The sequence below is a fragment of the Jaculus jaculus genome, chromosome 8 (genome assembly GCF_020740685.1).
Source record: "Jaculus jaculus isolate mJacJac1 chromosome 8, mJacJac1.mat.Y.cur, whole genome shotgun sequence".
In the NCBI taxonomy this organism is placed as follows: domain Eukaryota; kingdom Metazoa; phylum Chordata; class Mammalia; order Rodentia; family Dipodidae; genus Jaculus; species Jaculus jaculus.
The window spans coordinates 52,844,528-52,864,162 of NC_059109.1; the positions used below are offsets into that span (position 1 = coordinate 52,844,528).

Here is a 19,635-nt window from a genome sequence, read left to right on the forward strand (position 1 = left end):
TTGGGGCAAGAGAATTTTGGATAGATTTGGTGTTATTACTTAATTGGGCTTGGCTTGCTATTGTAATTTGCATATGTAATTACATATTTACATAAATTACACAATTTACATATAAGATGTTGAGATCATGGAGTTAATGAGACAAAGAAATCTGGAATTATATAATAAAAGGGAATAAAGAAGATATTTGAAAAAAAATGCTAACATGTGATCATAGCAATGAGGATTTGTAGGCAACAGAGGACAAATATTTTTTATTTGAAGCATAAATTTCATTTATTAAAAACACTTTATTTGAAGAAAATTTTGTTACAAAACTATTTATAGGTTTTCTGGAGACCATCAGGAAGGCAAAGCAAGTTAGAGCATCTACTACAGGGCAGAAGGGGCACCTTATTTGAGAAGACACACTGCTGTGACATTGAGTTTAATTACAAGGAAGAGTACTTGTGAGAGAAATTGTATATTCAGCTTAAAAGAAATTAATATGTAAATGACATTGATCACGTTCTGTGAATCACCAGGCTATAGATTGCAGATTAAAAAATATAATCACTAGAATCTTATAAAATCTGCAGACATGAGGTTCAGTCCCCATTCTTGACACTCTGCCTGAGGATACGCAGTCTGGACATGACCACGTCCCAGTCAGCATAAGCCCCTTCCAGGTGGCGGGAGATCTCCGTTCCTGCTTCATAGCTGCGGCGGCCATGGAGTATGCGCCAGTTGTCAAAAGTAATCACGTCACCTAGGTATGAGAGTGTTTCAGTGTTAATAATTTATGCTTAATTGTTTCAAAGCTAGAAAATGTATAATTATTTCTGTACACATACTGCCCATTTACTTTTATGTGCATTATAATATATAAACTCTATGGCATGATAGGTTTATGTAGACACTATAGTAATTCGGACCTAAAAGATTTTTCTCTGCACAAAACTTTTATATTATTCTCAGTAATTTTACTTCTCTCTTTTTCACATGTGTGTGTGGTATACGTGTCAGTGTGGTGTACGTGTGTGTGTGTTTGTGTGAACATATCTGCATTTACCTGTGGAAGCCAAAAGTCAACACTGGTGTCTTCCTCAATCATCCTGCATCTTATTCTTTCAGACATGCGTCTCCCTGAACCAGGCACTCAGTGATTTGGCTAGACTCATTGGGCAGTTAAACCCAGCAATCCTCCTTTCTCTCTCTCCTCAGGGCTGAGATGACAGACATGTGCTGCTTTACATGGCTTTTTAAAAATACGGACCCTGGGATCAATCTAAACTCAGGTCCTCATGCTTGTGTGGCAAGCACTTTACTACTTGGGCCATCCTTATCTCTCTGTTTTTAAAGCATTTTGTTTATTTATTTGAGAGAGAAAGAGGAAGGGAGAGAGAAAGAGAGATAATGGGTGTACCAGAGCCTCTAGCCACTGCAAAGAAACCCCAGACATATGTGCCATCTTGTGCAACTGGCTTATATGGGTCCTGGGGATTCAAATTTAGGTCCTTTGGCTTTGCAGGCAAGTACTTTAACTGCTAACCCATCTCTCTAGTCCCATCATTATCTCTTAATGCACAATGTTTCTTCCTAGTTTTTGGGAACTTTAAATAACTAGAAGGGTAGTGACATACTTGACTTACCTTCAACATTCCTAGTATTTAATGCACGTTATTATTTTTTAAACATTTTATTTATTTATTTTATTTGAGAGCGAGAGCAAGAGAGAGAAAGAGGCAAGCAGAAGAGGGAAAATACTGGTCATACCAGGGCCTCTAGCCACTGCAAATAAACTTCAGATGCATGTGCCATCATGGGTACTGAGGAATCAAACCTGGGTCCTTAGGGTTTGCAGCAGGTGTCTTAACTGCTAAGCAGTCTCTCCAGCCCCAATGCACATTATTTTTAAGAAATATTGAAAAGAGAATTATTTCATCTTTTCATACATGAGAAAACTGAGATCTCAAGTTGAAGGATGTTCCCAAAGCACTATGTCTGTACTAAATGGTGGAGCTAGTGTCCAACTCATTATGTGTATGTGTGTGTGTGTGTGTATTTCTATATTGTACATTGACAATCTGATATGACTGCATGCCAGTGGAATTTCAGCTATATCCTGTGTTACTTTATTATGTCAAAGATTAATACAGAACTAGCTAGGTATGGTATGTAGGCCTATAGTTCTAACCACTTTGGAGGATGCAGAAGGAGGATGGCTGAAGGCCAGCCCAGTAGTTCATGACCACCAATATACCATGGAGAGAGACAGTGAAAGAGGCAGACAAACAGAGATAAATTTAGAGAGGGAGGAGGAAGAGAGAGGGAGACAGGAGTAAGGGGAAGAGGGAAGAAGGAAGAGAGAAAGAGGAAAAAGAAGGAGGAAGAAGATGAAGGAGGAGGAGAAGGAGAGAGAGAAAGAGGAGGAAGAAGAACAATCATCATCATCAATTGGTCAAATCAACAGCAGAGAGAAATTGTGCCTTTTACTTCAGATAACAGAATCTTTATGTTCAGATCTATTGTTCAACATGGTGACTACAGTTATCAGAAATGAACCCTACTCTAAAAGATTTTTTAAGAAGTAGATTTTTGTGTTCTCTCTATGAAAATGATAAGTGAGGTGATACATTTATAAATTGGCCCAATTTAGTCATTTCAAAATATATACATGTTTTAAAAAACACATACAAAAGGCATCCACAATTTTATTTGTCAATTAAGAAAAAACAAGAAAAATGGGGTTGGGCATGGTGGCTTTTGTCTGTAACCCCAGCACTCAGGAGGCTGAGGTAAGATCATTGTGAGTTCAAGGCCTGTTGGGGTCTGTAGGGCAAGTTTCTGGTCATTCTTGGCTACAGTGAGAACTTGCCTCAAAAAACAAAACTTCAAAACATAAAATAAATCACAGCCTGGAGAGATGGCTTATCACTTAAAGGCACTTGATAGCAAAGCCTAATAGCCTGAGTTTCATTTCCCACCTAAAGCCAGATGTACAAAGTAGTTCATATGCCAGAGGTTCTGTTTTAGTGTCAAGAAGCCCTGGTATGCCTATCTTTACTTTCCCACTGTACCTCAAGTAAACAAGTAAAATATTAAAAAAAAAAAAACACAGAAAAGTAAAAAGACCCACATTATTTGACGCTTTAGTAGAGTTTGTCCAGAGAGAAACTAAATCAATGATTTCTTCTCTATTTTATGTAGCTGACATGCACCAAGTTCTGCTTTACTATACCACTGTCTATGCTAGCAATTTTTATAAACATCATTTATGCATTTTAGAGTGAGAATCCCAAAGAGAATTTTGCATAGAAGATAGGAATGAGGTACATGTTTCATTTTTACTGGATGTATTTTTCAATATCTTGAGACACAACACTGCTTATAAGAAAAGATACCATGCTCTCTTGGATATGAGTGAGGGTGGTTATCACTAGTATGGCACACAGATGGAGAAGTACAAGAAGAGATTTTTTAAAAAAACTAATTAAATTAATTTATTTATTTGACAGAAAAAGGGAGGGGGGCATGTCATGTCCTCTAGCCACTGCAAATGAACTCCAGATGCATATGCCCCCTTGTGCATCTCACTAACGTGGGTCCTGGGGAATTGAACCTGAGTCCTTTGGCTTTGCAGGCAAATGCCTTAACCACTAAGCCATCTCTCCAGCCCACAAGAAGAGTTTTTTTTTTTTTTTTTCAAAGGATCACATTTTATTTGGTGTTATTTTTCTAGGTGATCTGATATGAGACAAGACATGGAACAGTGAAAGCCTTCTCCTTGGTTATGTCCAGCAGTCCAATGGAGTATCGTTCACAGTTCAGATACATCCTAACTGTGTACAGGGCTTTGTGAAACTGCTGCTCAACATCTGTGAGCTCTTCAAATACTTTATTGGCTGACCACATAGGAATCTATCAATATACACTGAAATTCCATTTTGAACACCCAACATCCAACAGGCTTCTGAGGTTCACACAGTAGGATGATGAGTAGATCTTTGTGAGGCCATGAGTTTCTGACATGAATTGACCCTGACTTCTCTGGGAATCCCCACTGCACAGGTAGCTGATGTGCTGAAGCCTCAGGATGACAGAGACAAAGCTGAGGTACTTGGCAAAGACCTCCTCGTCCTGTTTGGAAAACTCAGGGGCACTGACTTTGTTCACCGCCATGGCCACAGCAAGAACCTTCTTGCCCATCATGATTAGGCTTGCCAGCAGGTTCCTGGTAACATATCCAGTTTGTTAGCACATGAAGTCAGAAAAATGGCTATTCTTTTAGATTCTTGCACACTTCTCCATACTATCAACACTCCAATCATTGTAGCTGTGTTCTACTGATTGAGCTGTTCATAGTTTTCCTCACTACAAACATCTCCACACCAATCATTCTTGCTTTTATTTGTACAAGATGGATGTCCAAAACAGAAATCCCTTTTGTTGGAGCATCAGGTTATATGCAATTTTTCTTTGCAGAGATTAGATTTCTGTATGTGGTGTTATTCTTTCTTTCTTTTGTTTTGTACTCAGTGAATACAGTCAAGTTGGTACCATTTTTAGCCTCTTCCCTGTCCTCCCCCTCTGCCGGGACCATCCTAGTTGGAAAATATGGGTTGTGCATTGTGAGGTTAGCCATCAGTTATGAGTATGAGGCAATGTCTCTGTATATCATGACCCAACATGTGGCTCTGACATTCTTTCCACCCCATCTTCTGCAAATTTCCCTGAGCCATGTTGGGTTCATTTTAGGTCTAATTCAGTGATGAGGTCTTGGGAGCCTCTGTGTCTCTGGATATCTTGTTTGGTAGGAGTTGAGTGTTCTCTGTGTCTACCTTTTTCACTCTTGTGCTGGTACTAGGTTCACCATGAAAAGAAAACTCTTACTTGTTTCACCACTTATTCTTAGTTTTGGCTGGGGCCCTTTTGAGTTATGATGGGGTGGTTCTCTCCTTAGGATTTGCGTCTATGTGAAAAGACAAGCAAATTCTCCAATGGAGAATAAAGTTAGCACCAGATAAATGGAATAAACATTGTTTCTTAGAGAGAATTTAGTAGGACCTCTTGTAGTCCACAATTGGTGGGAGCTTGATAATGGAGAGCAGGCTCATTTTTGGATGTGATTCTGACTTGTTTCCCAGCTCTAGCTATGGGTTCTTCCACTGAGCAGATCAGCTAGCCAAATAAAGAGCAGTTGGTTTCCCACCATGGCTGTACATCACTATTGCACTTGGATGAACATCAAGGCAGGTTGTTTGCTGCTAAGTAGGTTAGACCACGAGTTGCTTGAAAAGATACTGGTCATTTTCCTCCAGTCGGTCATATAGCACCTTCTGGCACTAGATGTGCTAACTGTCTGGGGACTGACTCTCTTCCAGCTCCCAGTCATGTTACTCCATGTTACATACCAACAGCATATGGTATCTTCAGCAGTAGGGTCTTACCACTAATCTTTGGTGGGTCATCAAGTACTCTGACAGAACTTTGTCTTCTTTTGGGAAACCTCGTAGGTCTCTCTGATCAAGAGCTCATTGTGGATGATAGCCACATGCTGGTACAGGTTAGCACTCAAGGAGAAGGAAGAAAAAGATAAGTAATATAAAAGAGATAGAGAGTAGAGAGAGAGGAGATTGAGAAAGAGAGAGAAAGAAAGAGAGAAAGAAAGAAAGAAAGGAAGGAAGGAAGAAAGGAAGAAATTAAGAAAGAAAGAAAGAAGAGAAGATTAAAGTCAGTCTTCATTGTACCCTTTCCAGGGCCTTTTGATTCAGGTGTTCCCTCTAAGGGCTTGGTGAAGGGTCAAACAGTTGGTCTGTCTTTTAGGATGTAGAATTTTATGGTACCATTGCCATTTGCTTATAAGCTAATCAGGAAAATAGGCCTGTAGTTTCCTTTCTTGTGGCATCTCAGCCTGGTTTGGGTATTAGGGTGATACTGGCTTCATAGAAGGAGTTGGGGAGCTTTCCCTGCTCTCAGATTGTGTGGCACAAGTTTGAGAAAGATTACTTTTAGTTCTTCCATGAAGGTTGATAGAATTCAACTAAGAAGACACCTGGTTCTTGACTCTTCTTTTTGGGGAGGTTTTTGATTACCTTTTCAATCTTAATGGGTGTGATAGGTTTGTTAAGGAGATTAGTCTACTCTGAGTTTAGTTTTGGTAGATGGTCTATGTCCAGGAATTTATCCATTTCCTCCATATTATCCAGTTTTGTGGAGAAGAGGTTTCTGAAATAAGTCCTGATGATTCTCCCAATTTCACTTATGTTTGTTGTGATCTTTCCTTTTTCATTTCAAATTTTGTTAATTTAAAGCATCTCTTTTTTGCTTGATCAAATTGGCCAGGAGTTTGTCAAGCTTGTCTATTTTTTTTCAAAGAACCAGCTCTTTTATCAATTGTTTTCTTAGTTTTCAATTCGTTAATTTATGCTCTGATCTTAATTATTTCTTTCCATCTGGAGCTTTTTGGGTTGGATTCTTCTTGCTCTTTCATTGCCTTTAGGTGGATAGTTAGGTTATTGATTTGAGATCTCTCTGTTTTTGTTATGAAAGCATTTGGTGCTATGATTTTTCTACTGAGGGCCACCTTCACTGTGTCCCATAAGTTTTGGTACAATGTGTTCCCATTGTTATTTATTTCTAGAAATTTTACAGTTTCATTATTTATTTCGTCCACTGCCAATTTATTGTTTAAAAGTGTTCTGTTCAGTTTCCAGAAGCTGATGGGATTTTTGGTAGGTGTTTTGTTGCTAATTTCTGGCAATACAGCATTGTGATCTGATATCATGCAGGGGATTATGTCAATCTTCCTAAATATATGGAGGCAGGCTTTGTGACCCAGTATATGATCTATTTTAGAGAAGGTTCCATGGGCTGCTGAGAAGAATGTTTAGACTGCAGATTTGGGATGGAATGTTCTGTAGATGTCTGTTAGGTCTAAGTGATCTATGGTTTTGTTGATCTCTCTCACTTCCCTGATGAGTTTCTGTTTGGATGGTCTATCTATTGCTGATAATGGAGTATTGAAGTCCCCAGCTATGATGGTGTTGATGGTTATTTCTGTTTTATTGTCAAGTAGGTTTTGTTTTATGAATTGTAGTCCCCTGTGTTTGGTGCATAAAGATTTATGAATGTGATATCCTTTTGATGTATTGTTCCCTTGATAAATAGGAAGTGGCCTTCTTTGTCTTTTTTGATTATTTTTGGTTTGAAGTCTATTTTATTCAATATTAGTATTGCTCTGCTTGCTTATTTCTTATTCCTATTTGCTGGGAATATCATTTTCAACCCTTTCACCCTGAGGAGGTGTCTGTCTTTAGTGGTAAGGTGTGGTTCTTGAAGACCACAGACTGAGGGGTCTAATTTTCTGATCCACCCTGTTAGCTTATGTCTCTTGATGGGTGAATTAAGGCCATTAATACTTAGGGTATTAACTGTGAGGTTTGAATTGATCCCTGCCATATTGTGTTGGTTTATGTGGTTTGGTGTTTTCATGGACTTAGAAGTTTTTTGTGCCTTCTCTGAGTTTGGTTATTGTGATCTGCTTTTTTAGGCATTTGAGATTGATTATTTGATTCTTCTGTGTGGAGAATTTCCTGAAATACTCTACAGGTTTGGTTTTGTGTTCATATAGTTGTAAAGCTGAGTTTTGTTGCAGAAGGTTTTTCTTTCACCATCTATTATGAGGGATACTTTTGCTGGGTAGAGTAGTTTTGGTTTGAAGACATAGGTTCTCAGAGTTTTCAATGCTCCATTCTGGCTTTCAGGGTTTCCATTGAGAGTCTGAAGTGATTCTGATGGGGTTACCTTTAAATGTGATGTGCTGTTTTTCCCTAGCTGCTTTTAGGATTTTCTCTTTGGCATCAATGTTTAGAGTTTTAATAAAACTATGTCTTGGAGGACATATGTTTATGTCCAGTCTGTTGGAGTTCTGTTAGGTTCTTGTATCTTGATGGGCCTTTCTTTTGAGAGAGTGGGAACATTTTCTTAAATAGATTTGTTAAATAAGTTCTCCATGCCTTTAGTGTGAATTTCTTCCCCTTCTGGTATTCCAATGGTCTGAATGTCAGTATGTTTTAGGGTATCCCACAGTTCCCTCATGTTCTGTTCAGAGAAATTTTTGAACTAATTGAAACTTTTGAACTCAAACTATTTCTTGTGTTTTGTCTTCCAGGTCTGAGTTTCCATCCTCCACATGCTTGACTCTATTCTTGAAAGCTTCTATAGAATTTTTGGGTTTTTCAATTAGGTTTGCATTTTCTACTACTTTTTTATGTATAGTTTCCATCCCTTTGTCAAGTTCTCTTTTCACATCATTTTCTGATTTTCTTGATGCTTCTTGAACTCATCCTTGCATTTCTTTATACCTTCATTTGGTTTTGCCAGCTGAGTTTTGAGGTCCCCCCTTTTATTTTTAAAAAATCTCTCCTCATATCCTTTAACTGTCTTCGGATTCCTTTCATCTTTTTATGTATTAGGTCTAGTCTAGTGGTGCCAGCATCAACACGATTATCAGCCCTTTGTTGCTTTTCTGCAAGTTCTACTATTAGATTGATCAGGGTTGCATTGCTCGTAACTTCATTTTGGGGTTATGATCCTAATGTCTCTTCTATGTTTTGATTAGAGACGTCCATTATAGGACTTGGCGATCTTATTGGATTTACTTGCATTTGATGTTTCATGTTGTTCCTTTTGCAATGTGGTCAGCCCATCTCAGTGTAGGAGCAGGGAGAGTGGGACTGTGGCTCTGGTAGGTGGGAGGGGTGGAGGTGCCACTCATGCATGGGCAGGGGAGCATAGCGGCTTTCTCGTGGGGTGGAGGAGAAAGTGGCTTTCACTCAGGGATAGGAAGAGCGGGTTTGAGGTTGTGAGGGGGCGGGGGAGTGGGTCTGAGGTCGTGTGGGCAAGGGGAGCAAGTCTGGGGTCATGTGGATGGGGGACGTAGTGGGTCTGAGGTCTCAAGGGCAGGGCAAGTGGGGCAGTCATCTTTGAGCTGTGGTGCAGGTGGAATTACACTGGCCTGTGTACCCTTGCCTGCAGGTAGTGCAGGACAACTAGGCCAAGACTGCTGCTGGAGGGCATGAGGACTGGTCACTCTCCGAGAGTGCTGGAATCAGCCAGCTCCCTTTGTTGCCCCTCACGCCCTCCCACTAGAGGTCTATTAGAGACTGCTCTCCCCTAAAGGACCCAGGGAACCCTTAATGTCTTGCCTTTACTTCCCTGGGATGTGAGATGTGGTTAGGCAGATGCTATCTTGACCAGAAGTCTCCCGTGTCATCCACCAGAATAGGAAGGTGGCTATCAGGACAGAATATCTAAAACATTCCCAATGTCCAAAGTGAAATTTCATTTTCTTTCAAGTGTGTACACTTTACTTTGAAAGCTTTTAAATTTTAGAATTATGAATGAGTTCCTGACAGTTTCCATAGAAAGAGAATTTATAAGTGTAATGTAGTAACAGCAGGGATCTGCTATTTAAGGCAATGAGCTGCTCTCTAAGAGTCTGCCATGAAGCTGGTCTGGCTGTCATTGCAGATGGGTGTGGTTGGAGAAAATCCTCTCCTTTGCTTGTCTGAGAACATGTATTCACTGACCTGGATTCATCTTGAAGACATACTTATATTCTTTGCTATTCATGAGGTCTACAAACTCCTTCAGAGCTGCATAAAAAGGCTGAACTCTTTCAACAGGCACATCAAATATTGTGTCTCTGGTTGCATTATTGAAGTTGACACGAACCACTTGGCCTTTATCATCCAACCTGTTTTATTTAAAAGACAACATTAACAAATAATTCATGAAATATCTACTAATATTACTAAGATTAACTATTCCTGGAAGATAAGTGTAAAACACAGCACTAAAGATTATAAATATGTGTGCACAAATTCTTATGGTTACTATATATTCCTTAATGATTTTATTCATTTGGTAAGTGTTCTTTTGAAAACTCCCTACAAAATTGCCTGAAGGACTCAATTTAAATAACTGACACAAACGGTCCAAGTTAAATATTTTGTTATTCTTAGTAAAATCTATTCTTTATTTTATTTTATTTTTTTCCCGAGGTAGGGTCTCACTCTGGCCCAGGCTGACCTGGAATTCACTATGTAGTCTCAGGGTGGCCTTGAACTCACGGCAGTCCTCCTACCTCTGCCTCCTGAGTGCTGGAATTAAAGGAGTGCGCCACCATGCCTGGCCTTTCTTTATTCTTGTAAATAGATTTTTTACACATCCATATCTTTTATGTTACAAGTTCATAGACCAAGTGCTTTATGTATTTTATCTATTAGGGTTATAAGTACTATTTTATTTGTAGTGTCGACAGGGAGGAAGTTTTCATTTGTTGTTTGTTTTCTTGAGATGGGGTCTTATACTATAATCTAGGTCTTTAAATCATGACAATCCTCCTGAGTGCTGGGCTGACAGAATTGATCCATCTACTATGCCCTGTGGAAGAAAGTTCTATAAAAGCTTAAAGAATATGGATCTAATTCAATGCTCAGTCTGCAGATGGGGAATGTAAACCAGAGAGAAAAGGAGGGACTGCTTTGACATACCTATCTAGCCATGTCTTGGGCTTTTCCAAGGTGCCTCTGTTTCTCACCTGGGGATGTATTCCCAACAGTCAGCACACAGAGGACAGAACAGGCAGCTCATGTTTAATGTCCATGAAACTGCGTATCTTTCATCACCTTGGAAGAGTACTAATGTATCTACTAATGTATCTTTGGTACCTTGGAAAATTCTTGTATTGTGACTTATATGCCATTTCTTTTTTAAAATTTTATTTGCCTGTGTATGTGTGAGTTGTGTATGGATGTGCCAGGGTCTCTTGCTACTTTAAGTGAATGTGACAGTTGGCTAACTTGGGCTAACTTATGTGGGTGACTTGGAGACTCAACCAAGCACTTCTTGCCAGCCTTTTTTTTTTTTTTTTCCCAGGGTAGGATCTCCCCTTAGCCTAGGCTGACTTGGAATTCACTATGTAGTTTCAGGCTGGTCTCAAACTCACAGTGATCTTTTTATTTCTGCCGCCCAAGTGCTGGGGTTAAAGGCATGTGCCACCACACTATGCCCTAGTCCTTCTTGAAAATGCATTATAGTAATGACAGTTTAAAAGAACATAGCTTTTAGTATAATTAAAAATAGTATCCCTCTTGGATTTGAATTATGCTACTTTTAATTAGTAAGACATGGAAACTGCCCAACTATACAGGGAAGAGGAGAATATTTTAAAATGCTTCTCAGGGAAGTAGACTTTTAGTCTTAAAGTGCCAATCAACTTTGTATTATTAAAAATATTTTTATCTATGTGTGTGTGTGTGTGTGTGTGTGAGAGAGAGAGAGAGAGAGAGAGAGAGAGAGCAAGAGAGAGAGAGAGAGAGAGAGAGAGAGAGAGAGAGAGAGGAGAGAATGGGCATGCCAGGGGCTATTACCACTGCAAAAGAACTCCAGATACATGCACCACTTTGTGCATCTTTATGTAGGCACTAGGGGATTGAACGCTTTGGTAGCAAGTACCCTTAACTGCTGAGCTATCTACCAGCCCAACTTTATCTTTTATTTTGGAAGAAATAAGAGGGATGCATGAAAACAAGGGAAAGGTAGTCAAGGATGGAAGCAGTGTGTTTTGTTGCTGTCTAGTAGATTGGGTTGGGGTAGGGTGGGTGGATAATTTTCATTAGATTTAGAATTCCCATGTGTTTCTTTCACAAGCTTGTGAAGTAACCTGCATAGACTGTATATTGGATAGCTCATAACTGGTAAAATCATTCAAACTAAGGAGCTGTTGCATGATGATCATCATGGGATGGGTGATTATCCCTGGGAGACAGGGCTGTTAGGTGGAATTGAATCCAGACCTGGCACAATAGTCCAAATAGACCATCACATGTAGCAGGGCTTGATGATGACTTTGCTTTGGGATCTTAGTATCACTTAGTTGATGGTTCATATTTACAGGGAACCATTCTCTGCATCAGAGTAGAGGATAAAGGATCACCATTGACCATCAGAGGATTTGTGTGATATGCCTCCAATGAATATTAAATCTTATGCACACAATAGAAACTGTGTTAGTAAACTCTAAATGTTGCTGATTTGCATCAATTATCTTCTTGCAGAATAGTGAACCAAATATACCTATTGGAATCACACTGGTAAGAATGTAAAGAGAAGGAATGAGTTTTTCAGGAATTTTTTTTTTTAGTTGCATTATGTTGATCTAAATACAAACATGACTCAGAAGGTAATGGAATACTCCCAACATCCACACATGCATGCATGAATGTACACATGCGCGCGCTCTCTCTCTCTCTCTCTCTCTCTCTCTCTCTCTCTCTCTCTCTCTCTCTCTCTCTCTCTCTCTCTCTCTCACACACACACATTCTTGGAGCAAGTAGGATATCTTTCACTTGACCTTTAAAGTTCATGCTACCAGTTTCAGACCTCACTTATTATATCTGAGGTCATCATCTTTAAATCTTTGATATTCTAGGTCGTTTGCTCCTGATCCACTTTCCTCTTTTCTTCCTATTGTATTGCCTTTATTTCTTTGAAACACTACTGGTAAGGATATCACAGTTTTGGAATTCCTTGGAGGGGAAGGGTCTTCCATTTCCAGCTACCTGGATGATATATTTATTTTTTTAAAAATTTTTTACCATGCAACAGCTCCTTAGTTTGAATGATTGTAAGTTATGAACTATCCAATATACAGTCTATACTTCACATGCTTGTGAAAAAACACTTGAGAATTCTAAATATAATGAAAATTATCTACCCACCCTTCCCCACCCAGATCTACCATACCAGATAGTAACAAAACAAAAAGAAAATTAGAATGGCTTGACTCATGGCACACTGTATTGAGGTTTCATTTTTAAAGATATTTTAAAATTTATTTATTTGAGAGTGACAGAGAGAGAAAGAGGGAGAGAGGAAGAGTGAGTGAGAGAGAGAGAGAGAGAGAGAGAGAAGGAGAGAGAGGAGAGTGGGCATGCCAGGGCTTCCAGCCACTGCAAATGAACTTCAGACTCGTGTGCCCCCTTGTGCATCTGGCTAACGTGGGTCCTGGGGAATCGAGCCTTAAACTTGGGTCGTTAGGCTTCACGGGCAAGTGCTTAACTGCTAAGCCATCTCTCCAGCCTGAGGTTTCATTTTTAAAAAATCATATGCATAGAAAAATATAATCAAAGTTTTTATATAAAACATATAACACCATTTCTGTTTCCTTTTACCTGGTATTTACTCTTGGAGAAGATAAGAAACAAATTCACTATTTAGTATTTTCAACAATGACTGGAGGAGAAATGGAAAGCAATTTTAGTTATAATATTGAGTGTACAGATTATTCTGAGGATTAAAACATGTTTGAGGGGCTGGGCATAGTGGCACATGCCTTTAATTTCTGCACTTTGGAGGGAGAGGTAGGAGGATCACAGTTTGAAGCCAGCCAGGGACTATAGAATAAGTTCCAGGACAGCCTGGACTAGAGTGAGACCATGCCTTGAAAACAACAACAAAAAGTTAGAGATAGGTAGCTGATACATTGAAGATCAACTTAAAGTTCAAATTAGGCATTTACTTTTTATTCATCTTTTATTTATGTAGTTTTGAGGTGCTGGGTATCAAGCCCTAAGCCCTGAACACATTAGGTGAATGCTGTTCTATTAAAGTACAGCCCTACCTTACAAATTAAATCCTAATGCACAGACAATTCCTGTACTTAGCAATAGAATAAAGGAAGGGTCTAAAGACAGCTTTCATGTTGAAGAAGGCTAAAATTCTAGAAAACATGTGAGTAACTGAATATATATCTAGCTGTTCATAAAGGGCACATATTTAGAAATTAACCAGCAGCATGATAACAGTGAACGAGCAAATGCAAACCACATCAGTAGTGCCAGCAAAAGGTCCCAATGAAAGGACTGTAGAATCACCTGTTGTAGTCAGAGTTGTTGCTGTATTTTTCATTAATTACCATATTATGTGTCACTGAGAGAGATGACTCTGTGTGTTGGAGGAATGCTTCTATGCTGTTATGTATTGCCTCATGTTGTGAGGATCCACAGGAAAATTTTATTTTGGTTTGAAATGCATCTTGAACCTTGTAACTGGGCATGTTCTCTCTTGCTTTGGTTTTGTGGAACATTAGGACTATAAGTCCTTCAAAATATTGCTGGAGCTTATGGAAAATACATTGAGCTAAAACGGACTCTGCATTTCCTAAGTCAGGCACTATGGGAAGAATTTCCACTCATCAACTCTGTAATTCCTCTCTAAGTCAGTTTTATGTGGTAGTTATCAGGCTTTAATTTTTACCCTTAATAACAAACTATGTGTCAGAATGATGTCACTAATGAGATATCACAGGCTGCAAGCAAGGAACTTGAATTCAGATGATATTCTCATTGCTGCTGTTTTTGTACCAGTTTCCCTATTGGGTTACCTTTTCCTAAAATTGTGTTTCATTATAACTAATTATATTGGAGACCTAAGTGTTGACATAAAAAGGCATGCCATAAAAAGAGTTTAAAGGAATTTAAGAATTTGAAATTTTAACTACAAGGAAAGTTAAACAAACCCAAATACTCAGCAGATAAGCCCTCACATAATAAACCATCTTTGTTGCATCTCTTGTTGTTAAAATATTTTAACTGAACTATCTTTAACAGTGTAGAGATTGATATCCTTACAGTCAATTTTGAGAATTTTACTACAACATATACACCCCTAATTCTAACAAGCCAATTCATGATTCAGATGCATCCACTTAGCATCACTCAATAGCTTTCTCTTGCCTCTGCTGGTCTTTCAGAATCTCAAATCATGTGTCTCAACTTATAATTTGTTATGCATTGTTAAAATTTAAGTTAAATTTATTTTAAGTGCTATATAAAACATATAAATTATACATAATGGAGTGATAGATGTTTGATGGATGTTTACATTGTGTATACTGCATCATATTTTAATCAGGTTAATATTCCCTCAAATCCTATCTTGAAAAGTACTTGACTAGTTAAAACTATTGGGTTATATTTGAAATTCTCTAATTGCTGGGCATGGTGGTGCACACCTGTAATCCCAGCACTATGCCTGAGGCAGCAGAGAAAGAGGCATCAATCATCATCTTTAGGCTAACTGAGCTGCAAAGCCTATCTCTGGACAGGGAGGGAGACTATTTTTACCTCACAGTTCTCAAAGAACACCTTAAATTTATTTTGTCCTCGAATTTATCCCTGATGTTTAACTTTTCCTCATGTCTCATCTAACCTGTCAGGAAAACACTGTTTCTACCCATAAAATATATTTTTACCTTTTGATGAAATCGTACTCAAAAAGTTTTTCCTCAGCACACTATGGAATGGTTTGAGTTCCATCCTTGCAAAAGCATTAGTCCTATAGATTCCTTTTGTCTTCTTTAGAATCTAACCATTGTTAACGTTCATTATAATTTGTTCTGTTCACTGGTTTTAAAATTTAAGTACCTCCTCTCCTCCAATTAGAATATAAGATTTACAAGGATAGGAATCTTTGTTATGTACAGTGCTGTATCCCAGTAAATAAATTTTTGTTGACTGAATGAATAAAGTCTATATGTATATGAAAGGCAGCTGAATTAGTACCCATAGGTTTTGATTATCAATTAAATGCATCTATTTTCATAATATTTGGCAATTTCTCATACAAAAATACACATTCAATTCTAAAACTGGAAAACATCCCAATGTTAATTGAGGTCTAATTAAATACATGGCCTATTAGAAAAACAATGTAAAGTAATTCTCAAATAAAAGATTATATCTGTATCCTTTTGTAGGCACTTGAAAAAAAATTTGCTAAAATAATGCTAAAAGAAAAATACAGAGTATAATTCACTGTAGGGAGCAAGATCTCAACTGACTCGGTACCTTTGGGAAAGCTTCCTACATCATTCTCAGTTCTCGTGGTTTAAATAAGGCTGGTTTGGTGCCAGAGGTGAACATGGATTCCAGCAGGACTGAGTAGAATCCTGCAGTATCCTGGCCATGGCAACTGCCTCGTGAACAGACTTAGACACAACTGGGCCAGGAGTTTCTAGCTCTGCCACAGCTGTTGAATAGTAAATGCTGTCCTTGTGCTGCATGAAAGATAATGACAACTTGAACCTTCTGAGGAACATCTTTGAAAACACAGAAAATGATGAGGCTAAGAAGAAAAAGGAGACCACTTCTAGATGACAGTGCTTATTTTTACTTCTGGCTGACAGGGTTCTAACTAGTATAATCACATGGCTTATTATGGTAGAGAACTTATAATTTAAAATTAAAGGACATATGACTTGTAAGTTATTAAAAATCTTCCTAATGCTGATGCAGAACAAAATTTATGTCATTTGGTATTTCTTAATGGTGAACAGATTTTTTCTCTTCTCTTTTAGCACTGTATTAAAATGTTAACACAATAAACTTCTAAAGTTAATAAACCTTTCTGCTGTTTGAACTTTAAATTATATATATTATATATATGTTATATATAATATATATTTAATATATATAATATATTTTATATATATATATATATTCATTTATATTTAGTAAGAGAGAGAGAAAGAGTGAGCATGGATATGCACCATGGCCTCCTGCCACTGCAAATGAACTCCAGATGCATGTACCACTCTGTGGATCTGGTTTTACATGGGTATAGGGGAATCAAACCCAGGCTTCAGACTTTTCAAGAAAACATGTTTAACCACTGAGTAATTGCTCCATCCCTACTATTTGAACTTTAGGCCAATAGAGCTTTTGCTCTCAACTTTTTATTGCTATGAAGAATTTATGAAGGCTACTCACTCTATAATTTTGTGTTTTGATTGCACAGAGAAGTCACAGTAGTCCACACCAATGTCGGTGAAGTCCACAAAAGTCGAGGACAAAATCTGGAAAGCCCGCGGGTTTTGTTCCCTGAGTTTTTGGCACACGTTGAAACCATCTACAATTTCTGAGTCCCCTCCTGTCACTGTTTGCTTTATGCAGTGCAGAAGCTGCACCTGTCAGGAGAAATGGAGTTTAGTATAATAACAGATATATTTTTGGTGCTATGTTAAAGATTCAACAAGATATAAATGGATCAAAATCAGCAAACACTTTCAAGAAATCTGTTCTCTAATGTGGGCATGGCAAGGGGTTAGGGATGAGCAAGTTGCCAATAGCCAGTGTTGTAATTCTAATGTGCTGCAGTTGGAGACATGAACAATGCACAAGAACACTCCCTAGGAAGAGGCACAGTTCTCAACAGCTGTAGACAGTAAGCTGAATGCTGCAGTAGGCAGGGAAGCCAACAGGGGAAGTGGGATGCAAGCTGGGCAAAGGACTATGGGTAAGGTTTGAGATCCATAGAATGCAATGAATGCAAATAGATGATGGTGCTGGTAGCGATACAAAAAATGTATAGTGTCATGCTTACCCCTTGATCCATGCTGCTCTCACTCTTGGATAGAGAATCTGCTTTTTACAGATGGTGGTGAATACCAGGGAGACCCAAGAACCATCACCACCACAAGAAAAGAAAGCCAACTGCCTAGCATAGGATAAATCATTTATATTACATTTTCCAGGGCCCAAGGAGACCTTATAGAAGTGGCATATTAAATATGAGAGCTGCTCTCACTGCTAGCCTGACAGCCTCTTTCATGGAATAGGGGGAGACAATGAGGAGACACAAAACTCATCTATGCAGAAAATTAGAGGCTGCTGAGAGCTCAATGCTAATAGTCATAAAATCTATCCACCATGGCTCAAGGACCATTGCAGAAGAGGAGATAGAAAAAATGTAAGAGCCACGGGGTGAGAAGGTACATTCTGAGGTCTTGTCCTCCCCACCATGACTGACTAGCGCATTATTTTATTTTTATTTATTTGAGAGAGAGAAAGAGGGAGAGGGTGGCTAGTGGTTATTATATTAGGTAGTGTTGCTTTAGAATATAAATTCTGCCACCTGTTCAAAACCATAAAAATTTTCCCATTTTTATAATTTCATGCAAAATTTGTTCTAAAATTATAATTGTGTCATATGTATTACTCCTCAAAACAATACATAGAATTTGATATTTGATGTTTTAGCCTTCCATTTTTTCTCAGATTGAAATGTGAAGATATCAAAATATGGCTCCCTCATGAAAATTCAGATAACATGTGATAAGGCTAGCCTGAAACCCTAAGCATAGCAACCCCCTTTCCTAAAAATGGGAGAAATCCCTTTATTGTATTCTTAGAAATCCAGTATTATGTGGTGTGTATATATGGGTTCTGAATATTTAGAAACAATGTCAAGCCTTATTTTCTGATGTTAGAAGGTAGCTGGTATAAGTTACTAATGATCCAGTCTTTAAACCTATGCAATTTTTAACCTTCAAAAATATGCATAAAGCTATAAAGTCATTTTAGAAATAAAAACCATCTCACCAGGGTAAAGAGGGATGAAGCAACATTATGGGAGAGGAGAAAGAAACATCAACCCCAAGTCTATGAAACTCCAGAGGGCAAAACAATAGCATGACTACTTCTCTATGAGCACCAAAGGGGTCTTGAAATTTTTGATTTAGTTACAATGAACTCACAGAACATTTCAAATGGGAGTTTTTAAAAGGTCAGCTGATGGCTTTAGCCTGTAATAAGGTCAACTAATATAACTTAGGTGTGGTTGCATGCTTTTAAAATTTTAAAATTTATTCCATTCAAAAATGTTGATATCACATCTAAGCAATGTAGTACAGGAACTATATTTCTTAGCTCTATCAGCTAGATTGCTTTCATATTGCTAAGCCACTTTATTGATATTGGCTGAGGTGGATGGGAAGATTTTAATGTGTGTGTGTGTGTATGTGTCTTTTGTTTCTCTGTATAGTAGATGTGTGTGGTATGTGCACATGTGTGTGCCCTGTGTACTTGTGTGCAGAGGCCAGAGATCATTTGGTATGCTGCCTCCATTGTTCATTCATCCATGTGTTTCCTGGAGACAAATCTCTCACTAAATTCTAAAGTTTGCCATTTTCTTGAGTCCCAGTGTTTTTCCATTCCCTGTGCTCACAGTTTTGGGGTGACAAATATGTGTGGCTACATCCAACTGTTTCTGTAGGTGCTGGGGATTCAAACTCAGGCAGTTTTAGACTCCCTTGGGTCCTTGTGCTTGTGTGTGGAAGTACTTTTATCTGCACAGCCATCTCTGTCCATACTGCACTTTTAACATAATCGTGCAAAAGATAAAAGATTATGAATCCTGACAGTGCTTTCACCACTAATCCAAAAAGTAAATTTATATCTGTTATGTATAAAACCAATTTTTTATGTGAATCATTTGAAGTAAAAATAATTCCTTTTCAAGCATTTCTTCATGGCATATGTGACTTTGGGCCCAGAGAAAGAGGGTGAGCAAAATACACCTGCACATTATTGAAGATGTGTCTCCTTCACCCTGCCACATGGCCAAGTTGACCAGCTGAACTCCCAGAGGGAAAGTCACATTACGGATTGTTTCATCTACATGGCAAATGTGACTTTCTTTTCCTCCCTCAGAAAAACTAAAACTTTGTTATAAAACAGTTGGCGATTCAAAATGGAGGCTGGACAATGAAACAAATAGGCACTGTATTTATTTTTCTGTTAGAATCTT

General features: G+C 38.3%; 1 protein-coding gene across 1 annotated transcript in view; it reads right to left on the reverse strand.

Moving 5' to 3' along the window:
• Window positions 1–294: 294 nt before the first annotated feature.
• Bbox1 (gamma-butyrobetaine hydroxylase 1) overlaps window positions 295–19,635 on the reverse strand; it is a 70,293-nt gene continuing 50,952 nt past the window's right edge. The window contains exons 8-10 of the mRNA XM_045156901.1: window positions 16,818–17,014; window positions 9,573–9,739; window positions 295–748 (exon numbers count right to left, since the gene is read on the reverse strand). Coding sequence (XP_045012836.1) covers window positions 588–748; window positions 9,573–9,739; window positions 16,818–17,014 — 525 coding nt within the window. The 3' untranslated portion in view covers window positions 295–587. The remainder of the gene's footprint in view (window positions 749–9,572; window positions 9,740–16,817; window positions 17,015–19,635) is intronic.